Source organism: Phaethon aethereus (genome assembly GCF_964289735.1).
Source record: "Phaethon aethereus genome assembly, chromosome: 2".
NCBI lineage: Eukaryota > Metazoa > Chordata > Aves > Phaethontiformes > Phaethontidae > Phaethon > Phaethon aethereus.
The window spans coordinates 31108755-31130765 of NC_138582.1; the positions used below are offsets into that span (position 1 = coordinate 31108755).

The following is a 22011-nucleotide window of genomic DNA, read 5'->3' on the forward strand; positions in this document are numbered from 1 at the left end:
ATTTAGATAACATCAGTATCTTTATATCAGGGAATCAAGAGGTCACTGGGATCCCAGTAAATGAGGCTAATTTTAAACTTCACAGCAAAATTTACTTGACTGACATTCATTAACCCAATTGTGCCAAGAGTTGGTTCTTACACCTTGCTAACCATTACCACTATGTATTAATTTTTATGTATTATCAATTGTTAGCACAGATTCAAAGCAGTCAGTCCTGAACAGCTATACCCACCTTAGCTGGGAGCATACAGTACCGGGGAGGATGCCTCCTTGTTAGTGCTGATGGCTCCGGTCCTTGGCAGTCTCAGGGGCCAGGTGCAGGAACTCTGGATGCAGGGAGCCAGAGCTGAAGCTGGTATCTGCTTTCTCCCCCTCACACATGTTCGGGATCTCACCCTTTTATAAAGCTGTGCAATCTCTAGCCAATTCCCAGGTCTCCACCTTCACCCTTGAACAATGTTACTGTGTGAAGTGGGGCGGGGGTGTTGTTTTCCCAGGCCAGTGCAGGTGCCTTATTGAGTTGTTTTATTTTGCTTTGCTGCCACTCCCTTAAAGCAAAAGCAATCGGTTCCCAGCTCTCAAGGTTGTGTTTTGAAGACCAGACACTGACCATCAGTGAATTGCTTTTGCTGCTGTGGCCTCTGCTTTCATCTTGTGCCTGTGTTTTCAAAGCCTTTGCTACATCTCACGCTTAAGCTGCACCTCATGATGAGAGGCAGCTGGTATCAGGCTCTGGTTCACACAGGAACTGCTCAAAACAAGTTGGTAACAAGCTCTAAGGGGCCTTGCCCTTTTAGCCAAAGGCCAAGCCCTTTTACCTAAATTAGTCCTTTTATTGGGCTGCTGGGTACAAAAATGCACGTACATTTACACCGCAGCAGCATGCTTCTGTGTGGGCTCTGAACAAGCTGATGGTAAAGTTGGCTTAGTGGCTTCTATTGTCATTGGAACAAAAAGGACCCTGCTTTAGCTACTGCAAGATGCAAGGAGGGGGAAGAAATACCTCCACCTGGTGTACCAACATAGAACTGATTTTACTACTTACTACTGGAGCATTAAATACTTCAGAGTACAGGGTTGTACAGTAACAGCTTGGGATCTTCTGAGAACAGGCAAATGAAATAAATGCCTGAGTACAGTGGAGATGGTAAAGTCTCCATCATGAAAGAAGTACAACAATCATATTAACATAAGGCTTATGATTAGCGTCCCTAAGAAGCTGTTAGTTTATTATCTATTTTTCAAAAGCCTTGTAGGAAGGCTATTGCTGTAGAGAACCAAACTACACTGCCAAAATGCCACTCGAAGTTGTAGAAGTCATGCATTCTTCATCAACAGTGGCAGATTAAATGTATTTTCAGATAAATTCTTGGATCTCTCATTACAAGAATCTTTACCCCTGTGAAACAAAGCTTCAAGCTTTTGTCTTAGAGGCAAAGGCCCAACATTCTTTTCTCTTACTAAACATGCTAATGCCTGATTTCATATGATGCTTTTCATTTATTATATGTGTTTTGACCCAGTTTGGCAGAACAGTTAAAAATAACCAAAGGTTAGAAATAACTATTTATTATTAAAATAATGTAAAAATATTTATGTCTGATTCCTGAACCGTCAAAATATATCACAAAGAATTTATTCTCTAGAAAACATGGAAAAGTGCATTGTAGTGTATGAATTTGCTGAAGTTTGTGTGATACACATTTATAGAGTATATATAATTAATAATCTTTAAAGATCTTGTTGAATATCATTCAGTGCATGTGTAAGTCTTCTTATTTTTATTTTCCATGGCTTTTTTATTGTTTGCCGTTTCCTGCAGAAGCTGCCGCATTTCTTCTTCAACACAGTAAACCTGGAAGAGCACATGGAGATCAAAAAGAATTCTTGCTTTTCCTTAATATCCCTAAACCCATATAATCTTGGCAATTTTTAACACTGATAAGCGGTGCAAGAGCTATACGCTTATGTTTAAATAAGCAATGCTCGACTGTTGACACTGAATGCAGTAGCAGAATTTTGCTTTAAAAAGAAAGTATTAATTTGCTAGGAGACAACGTATCAAAACCAAAATGCCTACTATGCAGAAGAAGCACCAGGACGCAGTACATGACAGGAACAGTAACTGTTAACACTGGCACAGGTGCATTAAATGGATTATCTGGCATAATCATCGTTATTCTTGCATGTCTAGATTAGGAAGTGTTTAGGTATATGACTCCTAACAGCTACATAGCATGCAACTTTCCTTGAATACAGAACCTCATGATGGTGCAGTTCTAGAGATTTTCTTGCTGTGCAAAGATTGAGTTAGACTAGACCAGGGCTGTTTCCATCCAGAGGTTAGCCAGGTAGATATAAATGGGTGACTTCCAAGCACCACTGTTGTACCAGCTGTACAATAAAAATGCACATACAGTAAACATATAATTTAGTATTAAAATTACTTTTTCATTTGCTGCTTCAATTTGTTTTTCCTTTTCATTTGCCAGCTGCAATAGTTCTTCCTGATGAGCTGCCAACATTGACTCAAGTTGTTTTCTAAAAGCAACATCCATTTCATGAAGCTTTTCCACAGCAATCCTAAAAAATGATTAAAAAAAAAATTCCCAGTCATGCAAACAACTGAAGTATTTTGCTTTGCCCAATTCTGCCTTTGATAAGGTTTAAAAAACATAGGCAAGAAGACAATTATTTCAATATCTAGCATCAGAAGACATCTGTTTTCTCAAGTACGTGTTCTAGTTTTATGCGCTGTGTTTAGGGCTTCTGGCATTCCTCTCAGAAGAAGCATTTAATCACTAGCAAAGAATATGAAGATTCAGACTTGCTACTGTCAACATGGATAAGAACTCCACCTGTTTTCCAACATCTACTTATTATGCTTTTGTTCCTGAGAAGTCAATGACTGAATTATGCAATCCTGTAAACAGCCTGTAAGCCTGTGTCTCACAGAAATAGAAGTGTGTCTGCTTCACAGTAGCGAAGCATTTCTGTGACTCCAAGCAAATTCTGCTTTTAGGGGATAATTCTAAAATACGTAGCAACAGAAAGCAAGGCAAATTATTCCACTATACAATTAATTTACACCAAAATTCTGAAACAAAACAGAAAAAAACCAGAAAATCAGTTTCATTACTGATCTTCCAACAATTCTAAAACCTAGTACTATTGACTATTTAAGGTGGTTGGTTTTTTTATTTGTTTGTGGGTTTTTTGTTTGTTGTTGTTTGGTTTTTTTGGTTTTTGTTGTTGTTGTACCTTGTACCTGTATAATACCATCAAGGTATTTTCTTTCATTTATTAATCAGATGACCTTCCTTAAAATAATAGTGAGTGTAATTAATCAAAGTGTTTAATTTAAAAATGTAAAGCAAAAAACCTTAGTCATACTAGCCTATTCCTTCAGTAAGTGTGGTTATCACTGCTAGATAAATATGCAGTCTTATTAAGTAGCTAATCTTTTCTTAAGAATAGTTGGGAGGAAGGAATTAAAATAAGAGAAAAGGGCCAAAGAATAAAGTAGAAATCACACTAACAATCTAAGCTCATATATCTGAGCATTATCTAAGCCCCTGACTATTTTGTGTGTTATGAGTATTTGTTTCTGTATCATCTCATATTTACTATTAACTGCTCAAAAAAATTGACAGTACAAGAGAAATAATAAAAGAAATTAAAAACCTGTTGCTACTGGTATGGGAAGAGGATGACAGGTAACTTATAAACAGTCTGTTTGTCACAGACTGAAGTACTTATTAGCATTGTTTTGGTAAGTATTGAGGATCTGTCCTCAAACAGCCTGCAAGATGTTTTCATCATTCTGCTCAGACATCTGTGAAGCACTGTGGCCTCTTTCCAAGCCCAAATGCCAGCCACAGTTGCTTGGCTTGACAACCGATTTGTCCCATGCATCCTGGTCAGCAGCTAGAAGGCTGATAGGCTCATGCTCAAAGAAACCCTGCTACAGACTGTGAGACTGTGCCTCACATGCACGAGCATCTTCACTGCATGACTCCAGCCAGCATCTGTGATGACTGTATTAAGAGTCCCTATCACGTAAGCGTGACACGGAGTTTCCTCACAGAGGTAAACCAAAAGCAGTGTGGCGGAATGGGCATCCTAGGGTGGAATGAGTGTAGGCTCCAATTATTTTCAAAGAAAATCGGAACACAGCTAAGAAGTTTAAAGGACGAATGCTGTAACTGAATGCTAGTTCCATGAAGGAAGTCACCTGTATAGGAAGAATTACTTCTATGCACACACAGCATTTTTTGCAGCAACTGGGTTCACCAAGTACTTAAAAAGGTATTACACATTCTTTCACCATATAAGCAAACATTTTTATATATTTGCTAACAGTGCAACTCTACACTAACTGACCAGTCACAAAATAAGCTATTAAGGTGTTCACCTCTGAGTTTGAAGACTTTTATTTCTCTCTTCAATCAGCTTCTTCTCTTTGATATCAAAGCTCTCCTTCATTTGTTTAACCTGCACCTCCAGCTGGCTTAACAGCTCTCCTTTACCTTGCCACTTCTTTTTCAGTGCACTAAAATAAAATGCACATATTTACAATGAATGCAGATACCAATTCTTAGGAGAGCGGAAAAGAAGTTTTCCATTTTTCCACATTTCTGTGGGTTTCAATAGCAAGGAAGTACTCTCTGAACACAGAATAACTTCACAGCAGTGTTGCATAATATGATGATCCCAAAGAATTATTGCCACTTGTATGTACTACCTGTGTGCATTCTTAATGTCATCAAGTTCTACTTCTTTTTCTTCTAGCAGTTGCTTTAATTCCTCTTTTCTTTCATTTTGCCTTTCTAATTTTTCCATTAGCTCTTCAAATTCAGCAGCTTTTTCATCCAACTGCACCTGAAAAAACTTCTGAGCTTCCAGATTTTCTTCATGCTGTTTTTTGATTTGTTTCTCTTTTTCTTGTAAGCCCTTTAGAAGATAAACCTTTTAGAACATATGAACTCCCTTCATTTTAACTTTATTGTTAAAACCCTTTAAGAGTGCCCGGTTAGTCTATGCTGGAATAAAGCAGAGATGGACATGTGACAGTTTACTCTTCTAAGCGTAGTATTATAATATAAAAAATACTTAGTAAAGTGATAGCCAGTTAAATAATCTGAAAGAAGTTAGAATTAAAAAAAAAAAAAAAAAAATCAAAACTTGATGAAAATTTGAAATTGAAATCTGAAACTGAAAGCAAATTAAGAAAAAAGTTATTTAGAACTCTAATACAACAACTTATTCTACATACACAAATCACCGAGCTCACATTCTGTTACATAGCTAGAATTTTTATAAGTAAGGCATCTAACCTTGATTGACACAACATGCTATAAAACTTTGTTTTAATTAATAAGCTAAAGCCTTAAGTCTCTAAATAAGATGAATGGAATTAATAGAACAAAACATAGTAGGCTCTGCTGTTAAAATATTCATTTACAAGAACAAAGAGAAAAATTATTTACGTTGTAAAATAAACCCGAAGAAAACTTTTAAAATGTTTTTTTCTTTTTGTTTAAACACACAGGAAGAATTATGCTATCCTCTTTCAAAATCATTTTCAAGAATAACTTGAAGCAAGGCAAAGAGAAGAAAGTCTTTACATAAATATGGTTCAATAAGAAATTCAAAGTAGTCTCTGTACATCAAGTTAATACAAGGCCCTCTTCTGCTCTCAGTGAAATCAGTTGCCACTGACAGCCTGATTGTGCTTTCTGAGTTGGTAAACTAGGAGAGCAGAGCCAGCTTTCATTACAGCATTTCTAGTAACTTTCACTGCAAGTCTTAATTTTAGCTAAGCACACAAATTGTCAGACATAGCACTTACTTCTTTTAATCTCCTAATTGTTTCTGTCTGATCGTCCACTATTTTGTTTTTAATTTTTATAGTATCACTGTCCTGTTCCTTTTGCTTTTTTAACATCTCAATCTCATTGGTTAAAACTTCAATTTTTGCCTCCAATTTTCCCCGATCTTGAGCAAGATGAGCTCCTAGATAAAACAGGATATTCACACTACAGTACTCATTTTACAGATGACTTCAAGATGTATAAAGTTGGGGATGTGGGGGAGGCGAAGGTAAGAACCACCTTAAAAACCAAACATGATCATTTCACCCACTGGAGACACTGTAGGGCTTTAACTTGTAGGTAGGTAACACTTAAGAAAAAATGTAGAACTGAAGGTCTGTATTTTATCCTTTGAAAACTTCTCTGATAGAAGTCAACAGTAATTCTTACAGACCCAGCCAATCTTCAAAGAGCCCACAAGATGGTGCAGAGTCACATGAATCAGGGAAAAATTAAAAAAGCCCAAGATTTTTTTCACCCAGTATTTAACACCTTTTTTTTTTTTTTTTAATATATATACTGAAATTTTCACATTAGACTTATCTGATAGACAAGTAGCATTACATAACGCTATTTACAAATCCTTGTTGTCTTTGTATAACATCATAGTATTTTTTGACATTTTGGGGAAACAGAAAAACTGTCTTCGCAACTAACTCCCACAACGGCTGTTACAGTTCATATAATGGCCTGCATACTACAGAAGATCTATTTTTTGCACATCATCTTTACAACTGGGTAAGATCAACAAGGCATCCAGAGACCCTGTCATGATTATGACTATATTGGAGTGTTTATTTTAAAGGTATGACATTGACCACCACCATTTTTTCTGCAAAGGAAAAAAAAAAAATACTATTTTACCTTGTTGTGCCAACTCCTGCCCCCATATTTTTCTTTCCATTTTTAACCCATCAATGACAGATTCCTGGGCTGTCAGCTGAGAAATAAGTTTTGCATTTTCCTTTTTCAGAAGTTCAACCTGAACAGTCTTCTGTTTGTCCTCCTCAATCACAGTTTCAAGTTCTCCAGTTCGACACTATATGAATGAACATTGGAAGAAGATAATAACATCCTTTAGAACACGTATGCAAAATTTCAAATCAATACTAAGCAGCTAGGAAAGTAATACTTATATACAGCGAATTAAGTTAACAGAGACATATTCTGCTCGTATACAGGGTTCTATCTGCATCTCTTCCCAGTAATGAAACACAAATGTTTGCTTTAAATAGACATAGTTCAATCCCAGAAAACTGTAAAGCTGATTTCTAAGTAGCCACCTTAAATTATCAATCCTGTTATAAAAACCTGTTTAGAATTATAAATGCACAAGTCAAAAAAAAAAAGAAACAAAAAGTCAAGGTATTAAAAAACAAATCAAAAGAAAACAGACTTCTGCTGGGACAAATTTCCACTTCCCATGACAAAGATTTATCTGCAGTTATGCAGGCTACTTTTTGTTTTACAGATTACAGCTATTTAGTACAGCTATTTTTAAATTTTGTTTTTAGCAGCATCACTGACTGGCAGAATCCTGTCCTGTATAGCAACACAAATGTTTGGACACGCCAACTGCAACATGTAGGGAGAAGATTAGAAACAGGCATGTGCAGGGGTTGTACCGCACAGAAGTTTTAACATAAAAGGTAGACTGGATATATACATGGACTGGATCACATGACAGTTTAAAAGTTATGTTTCTAAGATTTTAAAGAATTATGAGCTACGTAGTACTGTAATATGTTGCCATATGATGATCAGTAGTGTAAGATAAAGCAACTGTGCCCACAGTATTTGAGATAAAAATTAGACAATTAGTAGATAATGACTAATACTGCCAATTTTATGAAACTCTCAGAGATATTAAGCTGCTAATAACAACACTTGATTATTTGTCCAATTTAATTTTTACTTCACATACAGTGACCACTGCAGAACCATATTCCATTACCTGAGTTTATAAAGGGTCAGGGCTATTAATGTAGGTTTTTTAAATCTCAGTTTAGATTGACCACTTGATTATATAGAAACTGCTAGCACTCACATGGTGAGGAGTGCACTTCTGACGACATAAACGAGTCTAGATTTTGCTATATGGGGAGCAGTGTTTGTGAGAAATAGAAGTGCAAGATGTAAGAATAAAGGCTGATGTAGAGTATTAAGTTTTAGTGTAACAGGAAAAACGCATCTTTCAGTCCATCTACCTTATATGGAACTGTTACTTTTATAGATAAAATATTGCCCAAAAAATCATATAAGTAGTTGAAATGTTTTGAAACAAGTACCTTTAGGTTTGCTGTAGCTTCTTCATTTGATTTTGTTAATTCTGCAATCTTTGCTTTCTGTTCTTTCACTATACTTGTCAGGTCTTGGATCAGACTTGCCATGTCTTTTTCCTTTTGCTCAAACTCAAAGAGGGCTCGTTTATGTTCAACTAGATCAGCAGCAACATTTTCAAAACCTTCTTTTACCTAAAGTTTTGTAAGATACAACTTTGAAAATGCTAACATTTGGAAAAAGTGTGTATACATACACAAATGAAAACTGAATTTCAAATAAAGGAAGAAATAGAAGTTCGTGAACAGTATGTGAAATTAGTGAATATCTGAAACTGGTTTTCTACCAGTTTGTTGGTGATACTTCAACTAAAAAAACCCACTTGGTTCTGCTCAGCTACAAATTTGTAAAAAAAAAAACAAAAAAAACCCCAAAAAACCCCCAAAACCAAAACAAAAACCCAAACAAACTGGAAAAAAATAATTCACGGGTAGATGGGACACAGAGCAGAAAAAACATACCTTGAGAAATGAAAACAATGCCTTAATTTAATCTCATTACTAAGATTAACATTAAAGCCTGGAAAGAACTTAAAATTAAGTCTGTTTTCTTTTCTTTCCCCTCTTCTCCCATGTATCCAACCAATTTAAAATGAAGAAAACCAAGTTTAAGTGAAGATGAAGCATTTAAAATTTTATTTCACTTAAATTATTTGCATCGTGTTCACATTATTTTATAAGTTATCTACGGAATTTAGTACGCAGGTTTTGCATTTGAATTTCAAAATGCATTCACAAAATTGAATTTTGAAAAGTTAAACAATAGGGAACTTTCATTATCAAATACTCTATATGTAACCATAACCTTATCAAAACACCGTGACAGTTTTTACAATAATTGAACATATTCTAATAGACAGTCAACATCTTTTAAAAGAAGAAATTAATACCACCAGATAGAAGTTTTTCTACTTTCTTTTGATTAACTTTTACTTAGGAACAAAAATGCAGGTTTGTCTCTTCTTTGGAGTGCTGACCGCATTTGGTGTCTATGTTCTAACCATTGATATTTCAACACTTACTACCAGTACTTTTAGATGAATTCTTGTAACAAAGACCTTAAGGACCAAAAGAAAAAAAACCTCCAAACCAAAACACTCCCCCATCACCCCCCCCAACTCAATACATTTAAGAGAACTACAACTCCACCTAGTTGTCTTGGTCTTACCTCTTTAAACCTTTTTGCTTCAATAGTTAAGGCTAAACGAAATTCATCTTCTAAATCTTTGTACTTCTGGTTTAACATATTAATTTTCTCCTGAAATTCTTTAACACGCTGTTCATGCCTCTGCTCCTCTTTAGCTACTTCTTTTGACAAAGCATCTTGAAATTCGGGTCCATTTAAAGCAACTCGGGTTTCAAGTTCTTTCCTGAAGTTACCAAATACAAACTTGAGACAAGAACTCCAGTATGTCACAATGCTGTTTAAATTAATTTCCTTAATATTTCTTAAAAAGGATAATAAATTACATAATAAGTGGGATAAATTCCTTAGTTTCGCAGACAGATTTCAGTCTTCTATGACAATGGCCCTGGGATGAGGAAAAGTATGTTGACTACTATTAAAACAACCAAAGGAATAACCTTACTTTTAAATTAAAACTTTTGTTTAATTTAAATTTTGTTTGAATTTCAATTATTCAGTTGTTCTTTTGCTGTTAGTTAGCATTTGTTTGCTTTGCTGTTAACAAAGACCTGGAAGAGACACTGGAATCAGGGAAAACCAGTCATTCTCTTCACCCTCACCCAACAGCTGTTGCTTCTCACTCAGACCCAAAACCTGAAAAGCAGCAGCAACAGGGACCTACAGGGTTCCAGGATAAGCCTCCTTCCTGTTTGGAAACATCCCTATAGGAGAATCATGAAGCAACAGACCCTGTACTTGAAGACTATTCTGTTCATCTACTTTAAAGCACAAACACAAAACAGATCCCCTGTCCTTCACATTACAACTTTTGGAGATTTATGAGATAATAATTGGAAGTTCTCAAAACACAGCTATCAGATTCTTCCCATCTAAACCTGCAGTTATCTTGGTATCTGAATACATTTATCCTTGCAAAATTTAGCAAGTATAACCTGCTTATTCTATTAATAACCTCCTTCACATACTAGTATACCACATACCACTTGTTGCTTTAGTTTGTACACATATTGGATTGTATTAGCTAAACAATATAGAACTTACGTTCAAGTATTCTGCAAAACAAGGAAATTTTGAGCGGAAAGAGGAAAACAGCCGGGCAATCTACCCAACCACCCACCCTAAAGCAAGATACCGTAGAAGCTGACTTTTTTTTTAACCCGTGTTATTGTAGTATATGCAGATCTTCAGATAATAATTCAAATATGATTTTATTTTTAGATTATTATTTCCTGGATTAAAGATCAAATATTTAAAATAAAAAGTTCAGCCATGTAATAAGACAAGAACCTATCAAACGAAAGGCCAGAAGAACATAGTTGCCTGTGTGCACTTACGACTCAGGAACCTACAAGATATGAAGATAGTCTTAAATGAGCAAGAAAATGTGTGGGAAGACATCTACATTTCCACAAATACCATCTCTGCCATTAAAAAACAAAACCACACCCACACTTTGCAGAACGCATTTTAACACGTTTGCAACACTAGCACCTCATTTCTTTGTTAAAAGAAAATAGAAGACTGCATACCTTTGCTCTTGCTCTCTTACTATAAGAAGTTCATGTAGTTGTTTTACCTTCTCCTTCTGTTGTCGAAAGGATATTCGAAGTAGCTGTACTTCTCGTTCATTTGCTGATGCTTTAAGCTCTGCTTCTTGCACCTGTTTCATCTGTGTAAAAATCATAAGAGAGGAACAAGATTTTCTTAAAGCTGTAATCCATTTTTCATGTCTTATACTAGAATACAGAGGAACAGGTGCTTTATTAAAGTTTTATACATGTCTGCCTGGGCCATTATATTTACAGCACGCTCCACAACTCTCAGTACTTTTCACAAAAATTTTATGGAATTTTATTATGTCACCTAGCCCAAGACAAAGGAAGGAAGGTGGGTTTTTTTGTTTTGTGGGGTTTTTTTTTACTTAATATATTGTGTTACACTTGCAGAAGTTTTAAGACAACAGGTTTAAAATTAAGTCTTAGTCTAACTTACTACAACACAAAAAAAAGCAACCTTTATGAAGAATCAAGGACTTTTACTTAATTTATAAAGAACTTGAAAGTGTCCTGCAGAAGTGGAACAAGTGTATTGGCAGAATGATTTCCTTCATTTCAAGCTCTCATATTGTAACGCTTGTATCAGTTTCACGCAAAACATTTTTAGAGGTATTCAATTTTTTTTTTAACGCTCCAGTTACAAAAATCTCTATCTTTCTGAATTTTACACCTTAAAGTTGCTTAACAGAGCTGCTTTCTAATGATTTTGCAAAAAATGGAGAATCAATATAAACAGCAGGTGGCATACTTCACTTTTTCCATTTGGTGCAAGCTTTTATGAATAATTCTATTTTACAATCTTAAGCCTTTTACATAAAAACCTGTCTCTTCTGACTCAACAAGTAGGAAAAAAAATGAAAAAAGTTATTAAAAAGGTTTTAATTACTCATGAAATGGCAATTCAGAATCAAGACACTTCAGAAGGCTGCAAGTTAGAACATACAACAGCAACAGCAGAGGTGATGTTAATGGAGATATTCTTACTCCTAATCATTGCTTCTAACATTCATCTCAATCCTTTTGTGCTCAAGCAGTGAGCAGTAACTAAACTATCTTGTCAATGTGTCCTCCTAAGCGAAGCAAATCGTCTCCACATTCTGTACTTATACCATTCTAATCCCTTTGCTTTCTAGAGTATCAAATCTGTGAATGGTTAATGGACTATTCAAGATTATTCCAAGTGTCAGTTACCTAATGGCAGAACTAGAATGCAACATGAACAACCCAGTTTACTTTCTAACTCTCACAAGAAAACAAAAACCACCCCAACCCTGACAAAACAAAAAAGACCACTTAAAAAAAAATTCTACATCTGTTTTCTTTCAGAATTCCATCACAACTGTCTCCTCAACTTGATTTTTGAACAATTAAAATGAAAAATAAAAAATTTAAAAAAAGCTGTATGGAATGTCCTGCACTGACAAATAAAACACTAGAAACAATGTTTATCATCTCCTGCAATGTCCCTTAAGATATATAAGTGCTGCTGCATGTTATGAATTCCAGAGGTAAAGTTCATACAGTAACTTCAGTTGTACAATTGTTGTGAGGCTTGAGTATGAATCCAAGTTCTCATGTTCTACATGTTAAGCCTCTCCATGAGTAACACTTAGACACAACCCCCTGTATTGCTGTTGTTCTGTGGATGAAGTGAAGAAATTATCTCCTAAATTAAATCACTTAACAAAAATTTCAAGTGAGAACACATACAAATTTAAAGACTGCCAGAAAACAGGGTACACATTTAGATGCATAGTAACTTACTTATTTTCCATCCCTTAAAGAAGCAATCTAGTAATGTTGACCAAAATCCTTAAACAGTGACTACCTAGAGTAACTGTAATTTACCACTCAAGCTAACTGCCAATGTGCACTATGAGAAAGCTCTATAAAATAGTCTAGAATGTTAGAGTTGACAAAATAGTTCAAATGTATATTAAGTCTGAATGTTCAAAAAGACAATTTAGTTTCTAGAGTATCGTGATTATTCTTTGAAACATAATTATCAAAGACAGAAACAAAGACCTTCCCTTAATAAAGTTTTGCAGTTAATAAAAATGATGCCACTTCTGTCAAACGGGATGACTTATTTCTACAAGCTTATTAAAGGAAAAATAAAGGATTCAATGTCTGTAAGCGGATGCTTCCAGTGACACAGAAATAGGTTGATATAGGAATACAATTAAACAAGATGAGTAGATATTGGAGGATGCAGCATTTGGCCACTGAAAATTCACCAATTAATTATTCAGCCAGAAACAGTGGCAGTATCTGGTCCAGCATCTTGATCTTATGTATTTGTATATGGAAAAAAGTGCCTCTGACAACAAAAGCATCATTATCTTCTCCAGCCGTAAAAACAAAACCAAGAAGTCCCAAGCAAACAAACAAACAAACCCTAAACCAGCCAGAATTAGTTCTCAGCAATTACTGTTTTGTTCTGGTTGCAGTTAAAAGCATCTAATTCTTTAGATCAGCAAAACAAACAGAACCACCAGATTTCCATCCTGCTAGCAAGATCTTCAATGATTTCAGCAACGTTTTAAAAAACCCTTGTCTTTGTTACTGTGTATTTTCAGAAAATATCAACTCTCCATGTTAAGTACATGGGACTTGTTCTCCTTTAGCGAGAGGAAAGGAGGTTCTCCTCGTCTCTCTTAAGGCCGTATCACATGACATACTTCTATTTATAAAATACATTAATTGACAATTAAAATGAGTACTTGTTATTAACTACTACAATGTAGAAAAAAGAGCCCTAGCTTTTATTGTGGAAAACTCAAGACTTAAAGCTTGTAAAATCTAGTGTTTCTTAATATCTAGGTCTGTAGTAGCCGTCCTGTTGCCACTGTACTATTTACTCATGAAAAATATTCACCTCTATTGTTCGTTGCTGCAATCGCTGCGTCTCCATCTTGGATAGTGTTTCTTCTAAAGCTTGCATGGCCTTCTGATGTTCAGCTTCTTTATTTCTTGCCTGATTTAACTCATTAGTAAGTCTTTCAGTTTCACCTTTCAGCTGCTGGACATCTGCTTGCAGTCTTGTTTTAACATCTCTCTCTTTCAATATCAATTCCTTTAACCTGAGAATAAATGCAATAAAGTTGTATTACAAACATTTTAGTGTTTAGTTTGATGCCAAGTACCTTGAGAAAGAGACATTAGTAAGTGTTGTAGCACCATATCTGGTTCTTTGCTGTAAATAGTAAAACTCAGCACTGTCAGGTAAAACTGTTTAAATATTACTGAAGTCACGTGTAACATTACTATATGGAGCTTCATTTTAAAAGAAACTAAGCTGGAGACAACCTCATAGCTAGGTCTTCAAGTAAATGACATTCCAGTATCATTTGGCTTTATATAGAAGTTGAACATATAGTATCAATTTGTAATTTAAGAATTTTCTTTAGAAAACTTTGAAATATCTTTAAATACTCTAATAATTTCTGATATAAGATCTATCTCAATAAACCTCTTATACAAGGTGGTAACAAACAAATGTGCGAAGTGAATCTAAAACAAGAAGAAAAAAGGGGGAATAATCACAGTCAGTCATGGATGGTAACTCAGGAAGCATTTGGCTTGTTTCTTCCTTACACAAAGAAAATGCACCGCTGATAAATACAATGCAGTTAAGAAAAAGGTATGTATAGGTGGAAAGGGACATTGGGAGTTGGAAGCTGAAAGTATAATATGAGACAGCTACTACAGCTTCATCCGAAAAGAGAAAGTACAACTATGATACAGACTGCTTGGAAAGTAACAGCTAGAAATGGAGGTAAGTGACATACTGATAATGCTCTGAGACAAGAACAGGAAAAGAGCTGCAGAAAGGAATTTCATTAGATAATACCAAAGTAAATTCTAGCACTACTTCTTGATGCATTGTTTTCCATGTATATTGTTTAAAGATGTTATCGTTTCTTAAGCCTATAAATTGAATTGCCTTGAATTAGGAAAAAACAAACCAAACTCTTCTACTACAGCACTCGGTTCCCCTACCTGTCTGTAGTGTACACAGCCATACTCTGAATATTTTTTTCTTCTTTTGCGTGTTTCTGTAGCTCTTTGACATGCTCTATTAATTTCTTCTCTGCTTGCTCTGCTTTCCACCTCCTTTCTTTCTCCTGATCCAGTTCTTGAATCAGCACCTTAGCAAGAATGTGGTAAGCATCAACTTACTAAAACATTCAGATTTAGCCCAAAATGACAAACAATATTCGTAACTGTAGATTCTTTTGTCCTTCTGGAATTCACAGATGACAGAGGAGACTGCAAGCGACCAGGCCAAAAAAACCCGTAAAAGTGAAATAAAATAAATTCTCTTCCAGCTGACACTACAAGAACTCCACTATTTTTTGAAACTATCTACACACAATTATTTTTTGTCACCTCCGATTTTAAAGTTTCACCGGGAGACATATGCTTGGTTCCAGGTGAAGACACATTCATATTTAACTTGAAATGATGCAAAACATACTCGGTATGTTGATTCCTCTGTGGCACTTGAATTAATTTCTTCTACTTTTTCTGTATTGCTTTGTCTTCCAGTTAATATTTCAGCTTTTCTTCCCACTACTTCCAAGTCTCGAGTATCCGATGATGAATTGAGATGAGAGTCTCTCTGACTGGAGTGTGGACACTTTGAGGAGCTCTTCTCTTCCCTATAATAGCAGGACATCAAGGTATATTTATGAATATGCAGAGTTTAAACAGTAACAGGGATTCAGACATTTTTACAGGACAAAATTTCACAGTTCTGTGTAGAAGCTGAATTGTACAGAGTTCAAAGCCACATAGAAAATAATTTGCAAACGAATCATAAAACAAACAGCTAAATAAAGTCTTCAGCTGTAAAAAAAAGAAGTACTACTAGTAGGTGCTATCTAAAAAACATCTTATGATCACATAGATATGAAACAATTTTAGAGAAGCAGAGTAGCTGTTGAGCTGTAGTGGCTGACTAAACTAATATATTCTAACTTACATCATCTTCTATTCATCACTTGATATTTACTACATAAATCAAACAAATTACTATGGCATCCTCAATTTCATCACAAAATATGGGCAGTTATATTCTTGGCCATCGTTCTGGCACCAGGAATCTTTTATTTTTTAATGACTCAATTCTTTTGTCTGTGGAGAATTCTTCCGTCATCACAATTTAAAACAAACTTGAAAATAGAATTCTGTGTGTGTTTTGGAATCTTCAGTTCAATTTCCTTTTCACCTAAAGAAAAAAAAATGTTCATATAGGGAAATGACTGAGTGAAGCCTCAGTAGCTAATAACGTTTAGAGCATTATTAACAGAGCTAATTTACCCAACTTACCACTTTCAGCAAAATGTTTCAAGTCAAACTACGTGCATTCTGACAATATTCAGCTTAATTCATTTTGGCTTTATATGGCAAACATTGAGATACCTGTCAGTTATTTTGTTCTTAAGATGATTCACGTGACACCTAGTAGATAAAGTAGTTCTACGGTACGTAGGGATCTTGCTTCTTTTCACAACCTTTCTGATGTTCTCTTTCCCACTATCATTTTCGCTCTCAGAAGTTGGATCAGTGTCTCTCTTAGCTTTGAGAACATTTGGAGGCGTTTCCTTTCTTGAGGTATCAGATACCTAAGAACAGATTGAAGTTTTTTCTATATGTTTTACAATTTCCAATTGGCTAAATTCTAACACTTATTCAGGTGCTATTTTTAAAGGTCACACAAAATTATTTTGACAGAAAAGTTAATAATTGCTTCCAAACAACCCCTTCCCTCCTTGCTAAAACATTTCATTGTTTTAAAGATAAAATAAACCCAACAGAACAGCATGCTTGAGAACATACAGTTGTATCTTTTTGAAATACCTGAAGTTTGGCAAAATCCTTAGTCACAGAAGCTTGGTGCAAAGTGTAAAACAAATACAGCACTTAAAACCAAAAAAAGCCTTGCAAACATGCAAGGTATGCCTCAAACTGTTACAAAAACATACCTGACAAAAATATCAGACCAACTTAAAATTAATTTTCACCAACTCTGTAATCCAGATATTCTGCTGCATTTCGTATTTTATTCTGGTTCAGTTACTGTATTGATGGCTTCAGGGTGAAAACCAGAAAACTATTTTCTAATATAATATGATCAGATAGCTCTCCTAATCCCATGCCCTATAGTTTTTATTCAGTATGAAAGTTTTTGTGATTCAAAGTGCAATCTTCAGTTTTAAAGACTTGGGTTTATTTTATTCACATTTTCTCAAAATTGTTAAGAGCACATTAGCACAAAGTCAGCACATACATACCAGCAGAAATGCTCCAGTCTGTCCCAGCAAACTTTTGCAATATCAAAAGTTACACTTCATTTTACAAACAAAAATTTCTATGCAATCACAGAAAAAAAACATTCACCTTTTGCAGTATCTGGGAAATTTGATCTTCTATTTTTTTAATCCTTATCTCACTGTATATTTTATCAAGTTCGGCCTTCTCTGGTTCTGAAGATGAGACAGGCTCTGTAGAGGAGCTGATGGCACTTTGTACTGGTATTCTCGTACGCTGACGAAAATGAGCTAATGCCTGGTCGATATGCGGTGTCACCACTGGTAAGGTAACATAGGTCTATTGAAAGGAAAGACAACCCTTGTAACATTAATGTTGCCTGCAGTATAAAAATATAATGCATCAATCTTAAAAATCAGGGGACACAAACTATGGCACCTGTTCTGTGGATGAGGGGCACCCAGATGAAACCAAAGAGCCCAAAATATCTTCTAAACACTGCAAATCTGAACGGTTTTCTTCTGCTGGGTCCACTGGTTCACCAGAAATTTTTCTTCCATCTAGAGCTGTTAGCTGGGGCAACATCTGAAGAACAGTTTCTCTATAACCTTGAGAAAAAGACTATATTTAAATTGAAACTAATCTCCAAAGGAGATGTCTTGTTTATTTTAGGTACCCTACGATATTAAATTATTCACTGCATTTTTAATAGAAGAAAAAAAGTAGCAAGTTACCTACAAGTGACTCAGCTTTTCCCACCCACAAGGCTTTCAACACACAACATTACAAAACAAATTGGCAAGCTGCCTGCCTAGTCCTAGTCTACACAGGGATTCCCCTGCCACTATCAGCACACCTCAATTGCACAGACAACCTTTTAGTATCAGCCTACTTACTGCACCAAAATAGTTGTATCAAGTGCAAGGATAAAAAAACGTAATGAAGAGGCAAGTTCAGGAAGGGCTTAGATGACTTCATCCTTTTTCAGTGAATGAAATAAGGTGTTATGAAACTGTAAGGCACTGAAGTTAAATTTCTTTAATAGAATTTGTGCTTCTGAACATTGCAGTTTCAAAAGTAAGTGCCACCAAAGAGGTAGAATAAAGAGGTATGTAAACACTTACAGAAGCAAACTAGTGGAATATTCTAAGTTATCCAGATAACTTTAATAGTCCTGTTACCTCTGCCATGGTGCCTGAACACATCTGTAAAACTTGTTCATGGGTGCTTTTGAAAATATTGCCTCAGACCTTATTTGGCTTCCCTCAATTATCTCTGAGGTTTCTTTCTAAGAACTGTACACATATTACACCTTTATCAGTTACATGCTAATGATATGGTTGTTATTTTGTATTACTGTAATTTCTACTCTTCTCTCTTTGTAATGAGATTATCTTTGAGGTGTCCCAAAAGTATCAATCCTCCACTTCTTCGTTTGTGTATGAGGGGAAAATCTCCTACAGGAAGATAGAAAACAAACAAAATCTGCAGCAAAACAGGATGCTACAGTTTGATTTGTTTAAACACAGGGTGTAACATTTGAGCTGCGTGAAAATGCACTCCCAAACCAGCTCTAGGCAACACGACTCAAAGTGATGTACCCACACACATTCCACCAACTTGTCTCCATGCTGCCTAGTGAAACTCCTGCCTACTATTTTGATGAAAATGCTAATTACTGCAGAGCATCTTGGAGTCTGTGACAGCTTACTGAAGCTGCGTGAAAGGAGGAAAGGCTAATAGTGCGTACTACTGATCTACCTCCTGTGGTCTTTGTCAGTAGAAGACCATCTTCCTCCCATGCCTGCCCTCTTTCTATATAGGTCAATATCTCTATGTAGATTCTTCAAATTCTCCACTCACCCACCCGTCCACCTTATAATACTCCTTTCCTCCTATTTCTGCAATAGTTTCTCTTCCCATGACTCTTTGTCTATCTCCCGCCTCAACCTAAAATAATATGTGAAAAGTTGAGCCTTATCAAAGCATACAAGAAGTTACAATTTTGAGAATATGCCCAAGGAAAAAAAAATTTACAGAAAACAAATTAATTTTGACAGAACTTAGATTTCTGCAGGCTGGCCAGTTTATGAATGAATTTGCAATCTTCAGAACCTGGCTCACAGCTTAAGGTAAATCACTGACCTAATGAGTACAAAGTACCTACCTAACATGAGATCCATACCTGCTGTGTGACAAACTGGATTGGCTTTTCCATTTTTTTCCAGTGTCAGATTCATCAAACAGCGCAGCCCCTTTATGCACTGAAGTAAGTGATTAATATTGTTTACACAGTTGCTGTGAAGGTCAATATGGCTAATCTTATGACTGGTTCCATGAAGGCACTGAAATCCTGAAAATTTGAGAAAAAACACAAAACAATGATTTTTGCTACAATCCTAGACTACAGGGTTTAGAACAAATGGCATCTTGTTGAAAAATATTCAATAAATAATACATCATAACTGGAATTGATGTAACATTTAGCTTTTAAAGTTTTAAAGTATCAACTTTTGCTCCATGTTCTTGTCTACATGTATCATTTAACTATGGTACACTACCACACACTTAAGCTAGTTATGAGAGCTAACTTTAAAGAAACAGATTTGTTTCTAACTGTCAAGAAACATGTAAAAATAAACAATTGGCTTGAAGTTCCTTTTTATAACTAGATCATTACCAAAATTGTTACCAATGATCTTTTAAATTTTCTATTACAAACTTCCTTTATTCTGTAGTTTCAAATCTTAGTTAGAAGCAACAACTGACTATTTCAATGAATAGATTTGGAAGAGAACTTCCACATCATACACAAAGTTGCATTTTTGTCCTATAAAAAGAAAACAAATGACTCTTTTGGAAATGTCTTCCAAGACTATCACATTTTTCACTTCGGAAATAAGTTTGAAATGTTTATTGGACTGCTTTCTGAACAAGCTTGGCCTTGCCAAACACAGGAGAATAAATTCCAGTTCAGAACAACCCTTGATATTAGAAACCTGAAAGCTAAGAGTAGCAGCTATTGCCACCTTCCGCAGTCAATTGGCTAGAAAACTTACTAGAAACTTGTAAAAATATACTTGGTCAAGTTTTTCAAAATTAAAGTGAGGCAAATGCTTTTTATTGCACTGCACGTGCCACGTTCACTTACCAGAGAGATCATGTATGCGATTATATGACAAATTCAGCATAGTTAAATTAAAGAGTTTTTCCAGTCCTAAACAAAATGAGAAAAAAAAGAAACAGTAAGATTTTCAGAAGAATGTTCTGCTTTCATCAAATAAAAAGCTGCAAAGTAAGCCTTTAAAAATCATAACTACAAATTATGGCAATAAACTATAATAATAATATAAAAATCAGTTTCTCCTTCTAAATGAAGGCATTTTGCTATGATAAAGCTTACAGAGACTATATAGTCCTTTTAAAATTTACATAATAATATGATTAGTAGCTCATACTAACTTCATATAACCTTAATTGTATGCACACTGTTCAGAAGCAAGCTTTAACACAGTTCATAGAAAAGCTTCATGAGCTGTTAAATGGATAGAAATAAATACAGCAGACCCTCCACTTTCGTTATCAGGTTACAGGATAAGCTTAGGGTGCGCAGATTAGTCAGGGAACTTAGCCCCTCGATCCGGCGGATTTGGTTTGATGACAGATCTAAATGCTGCAGATTCCGGAGGTGGCTGAGACCTTCGATTCTGGCGATGCAGTTACAGTGCATGTTGAGCGTGTGCAGGTCCGAGCTCAGGGAGATCTCCAGCAAACTGCGAGGAAAAGGCACCTGCCATCAGCCGTACAGCTTCATTCTCGGGCCGCTCTACCCAGCTCAACCCCTCTCCCCCGCCCCAGCGCCCCGCCAAGGCCGCGGCCTCCCCTCACCCCAAGGGCTCAGCTCCCCGCGCCGGCTGCAGTAGGGCAGCTGCCCCTGCGACAAGTTCCTCACCTCTTAACGCCCTTATCCATAAGGCTGAGCTCGCCGGGGATGGCGCGGTTCCCCGCCATATCGCTGGGCCGTCTGCACAAACTGCCACACCACTTCAAACTTCCCTCGCCTCCCAACAGCCGCGCTCCGTGCTTTACGGCTAAGACGCAAAACCCTCACGACAACCCCCCCCGCAAAGCAACGCCTCCCTACCCACCTTCCTCCCTCGGCCCGCGGCGGGCACGGCGCACGCGCAGAAGGGAAGATGGGACACCTGCGAGCATGCGCCGTGTAGCAGGCGAGTCCGCAGCTTGCCCGGAGCGGGGTGGCTATGGAGGTAGCTACCGTGCTGCGTGGGGGGCCGGGCCCTCCCAGCCGCCCGGGAGCGCCTAGCGGTAAATAATAAAACCAGCTGGGTTTATAAGCTGGGCTGCTTTGAATTCTCCTCAGGGAGATGCTTGGGGGCTTTGGATTTTTTGAGGGCTGATAGAGTGTTAAGAGTTTACTGTAGTTGTGGCTCAGAACTCACCACTGGCCCAGGCAGGCCTGGTGTTGGCAGGGGCCACAGATTCACTCTGTAGAAGAGGCATTTTGTAATGCACTGAAGCCCTGGTAGCATTTAGAGCATTGGTTCAGTACTTGCCCATGGGTCTGCCTGTTCAGGGTTGGTATGCAGAAATCTGGGGCTCCCACCTCAGTATTTGTGCATGGTGTGACCCCTGCCAGATCCTGAAGAAAAGGAAAATCCCAGGACTGTCTTGCGTTGCTGGCAGGTTTCTGCTGGCCACGGCTAGGGTATCTTGTTCAACATGGCATGTGTGCACAGCTGGGGAGAGCCTCTGGGTGACTATGACTAGTGACAAGGCACTGGCTGTACAACTAGGAT

General features: G+C 36.5%; 1 protein-coding gene across 1 annotated transcript; it reads right to left on the bottom strand.

Annotated features, from left to right (window-relative positions):
• Positions 1 to 1753: 1753 nt before the first annotated feature.
• Positions 1754 to 21427, bottom strand: LRRCC1 (leucine rich repeat and coiled-coil centrosomal protein 1; the record flags this gene model as incomplete). The annotated part of the gene is made up of 19 exons (XM_082014643.1): positions 21147 to 21427; positions 20762 to 20967; positions 20346 to 20411; positions 19380 to 19547; positions 17633 to 17802; positions 17324 to 17533; positions 16346 to 16548; positions 15399 to 15582; positions 14921 to 15069; positions 13797 to 14001; positions 10892 to 11031; positions 9384 to 9585; positions 8165 to 8350; positions 6741 to 6915; positions 5855 to 6018; positions 4748 to 4956; positions 4418 to 4555; positions 2451 to 2586; positions 1754 to 1858 (listed from the first exon to the last, which is right to left on the bottom strand). The coding sequence occupies exons 1-19, from the start codon at positions 21203 to 21205 to the stop codon at positions 1754 to 1756; spliced, it is 3075 nt and encodes a 1024-aa protein (XP_081870769.1). The 5' UTR covers positions 21206 to 21427.
• Between the last annotated feature and the right edge of the window lie 584 nt (positions 21428 to 22011).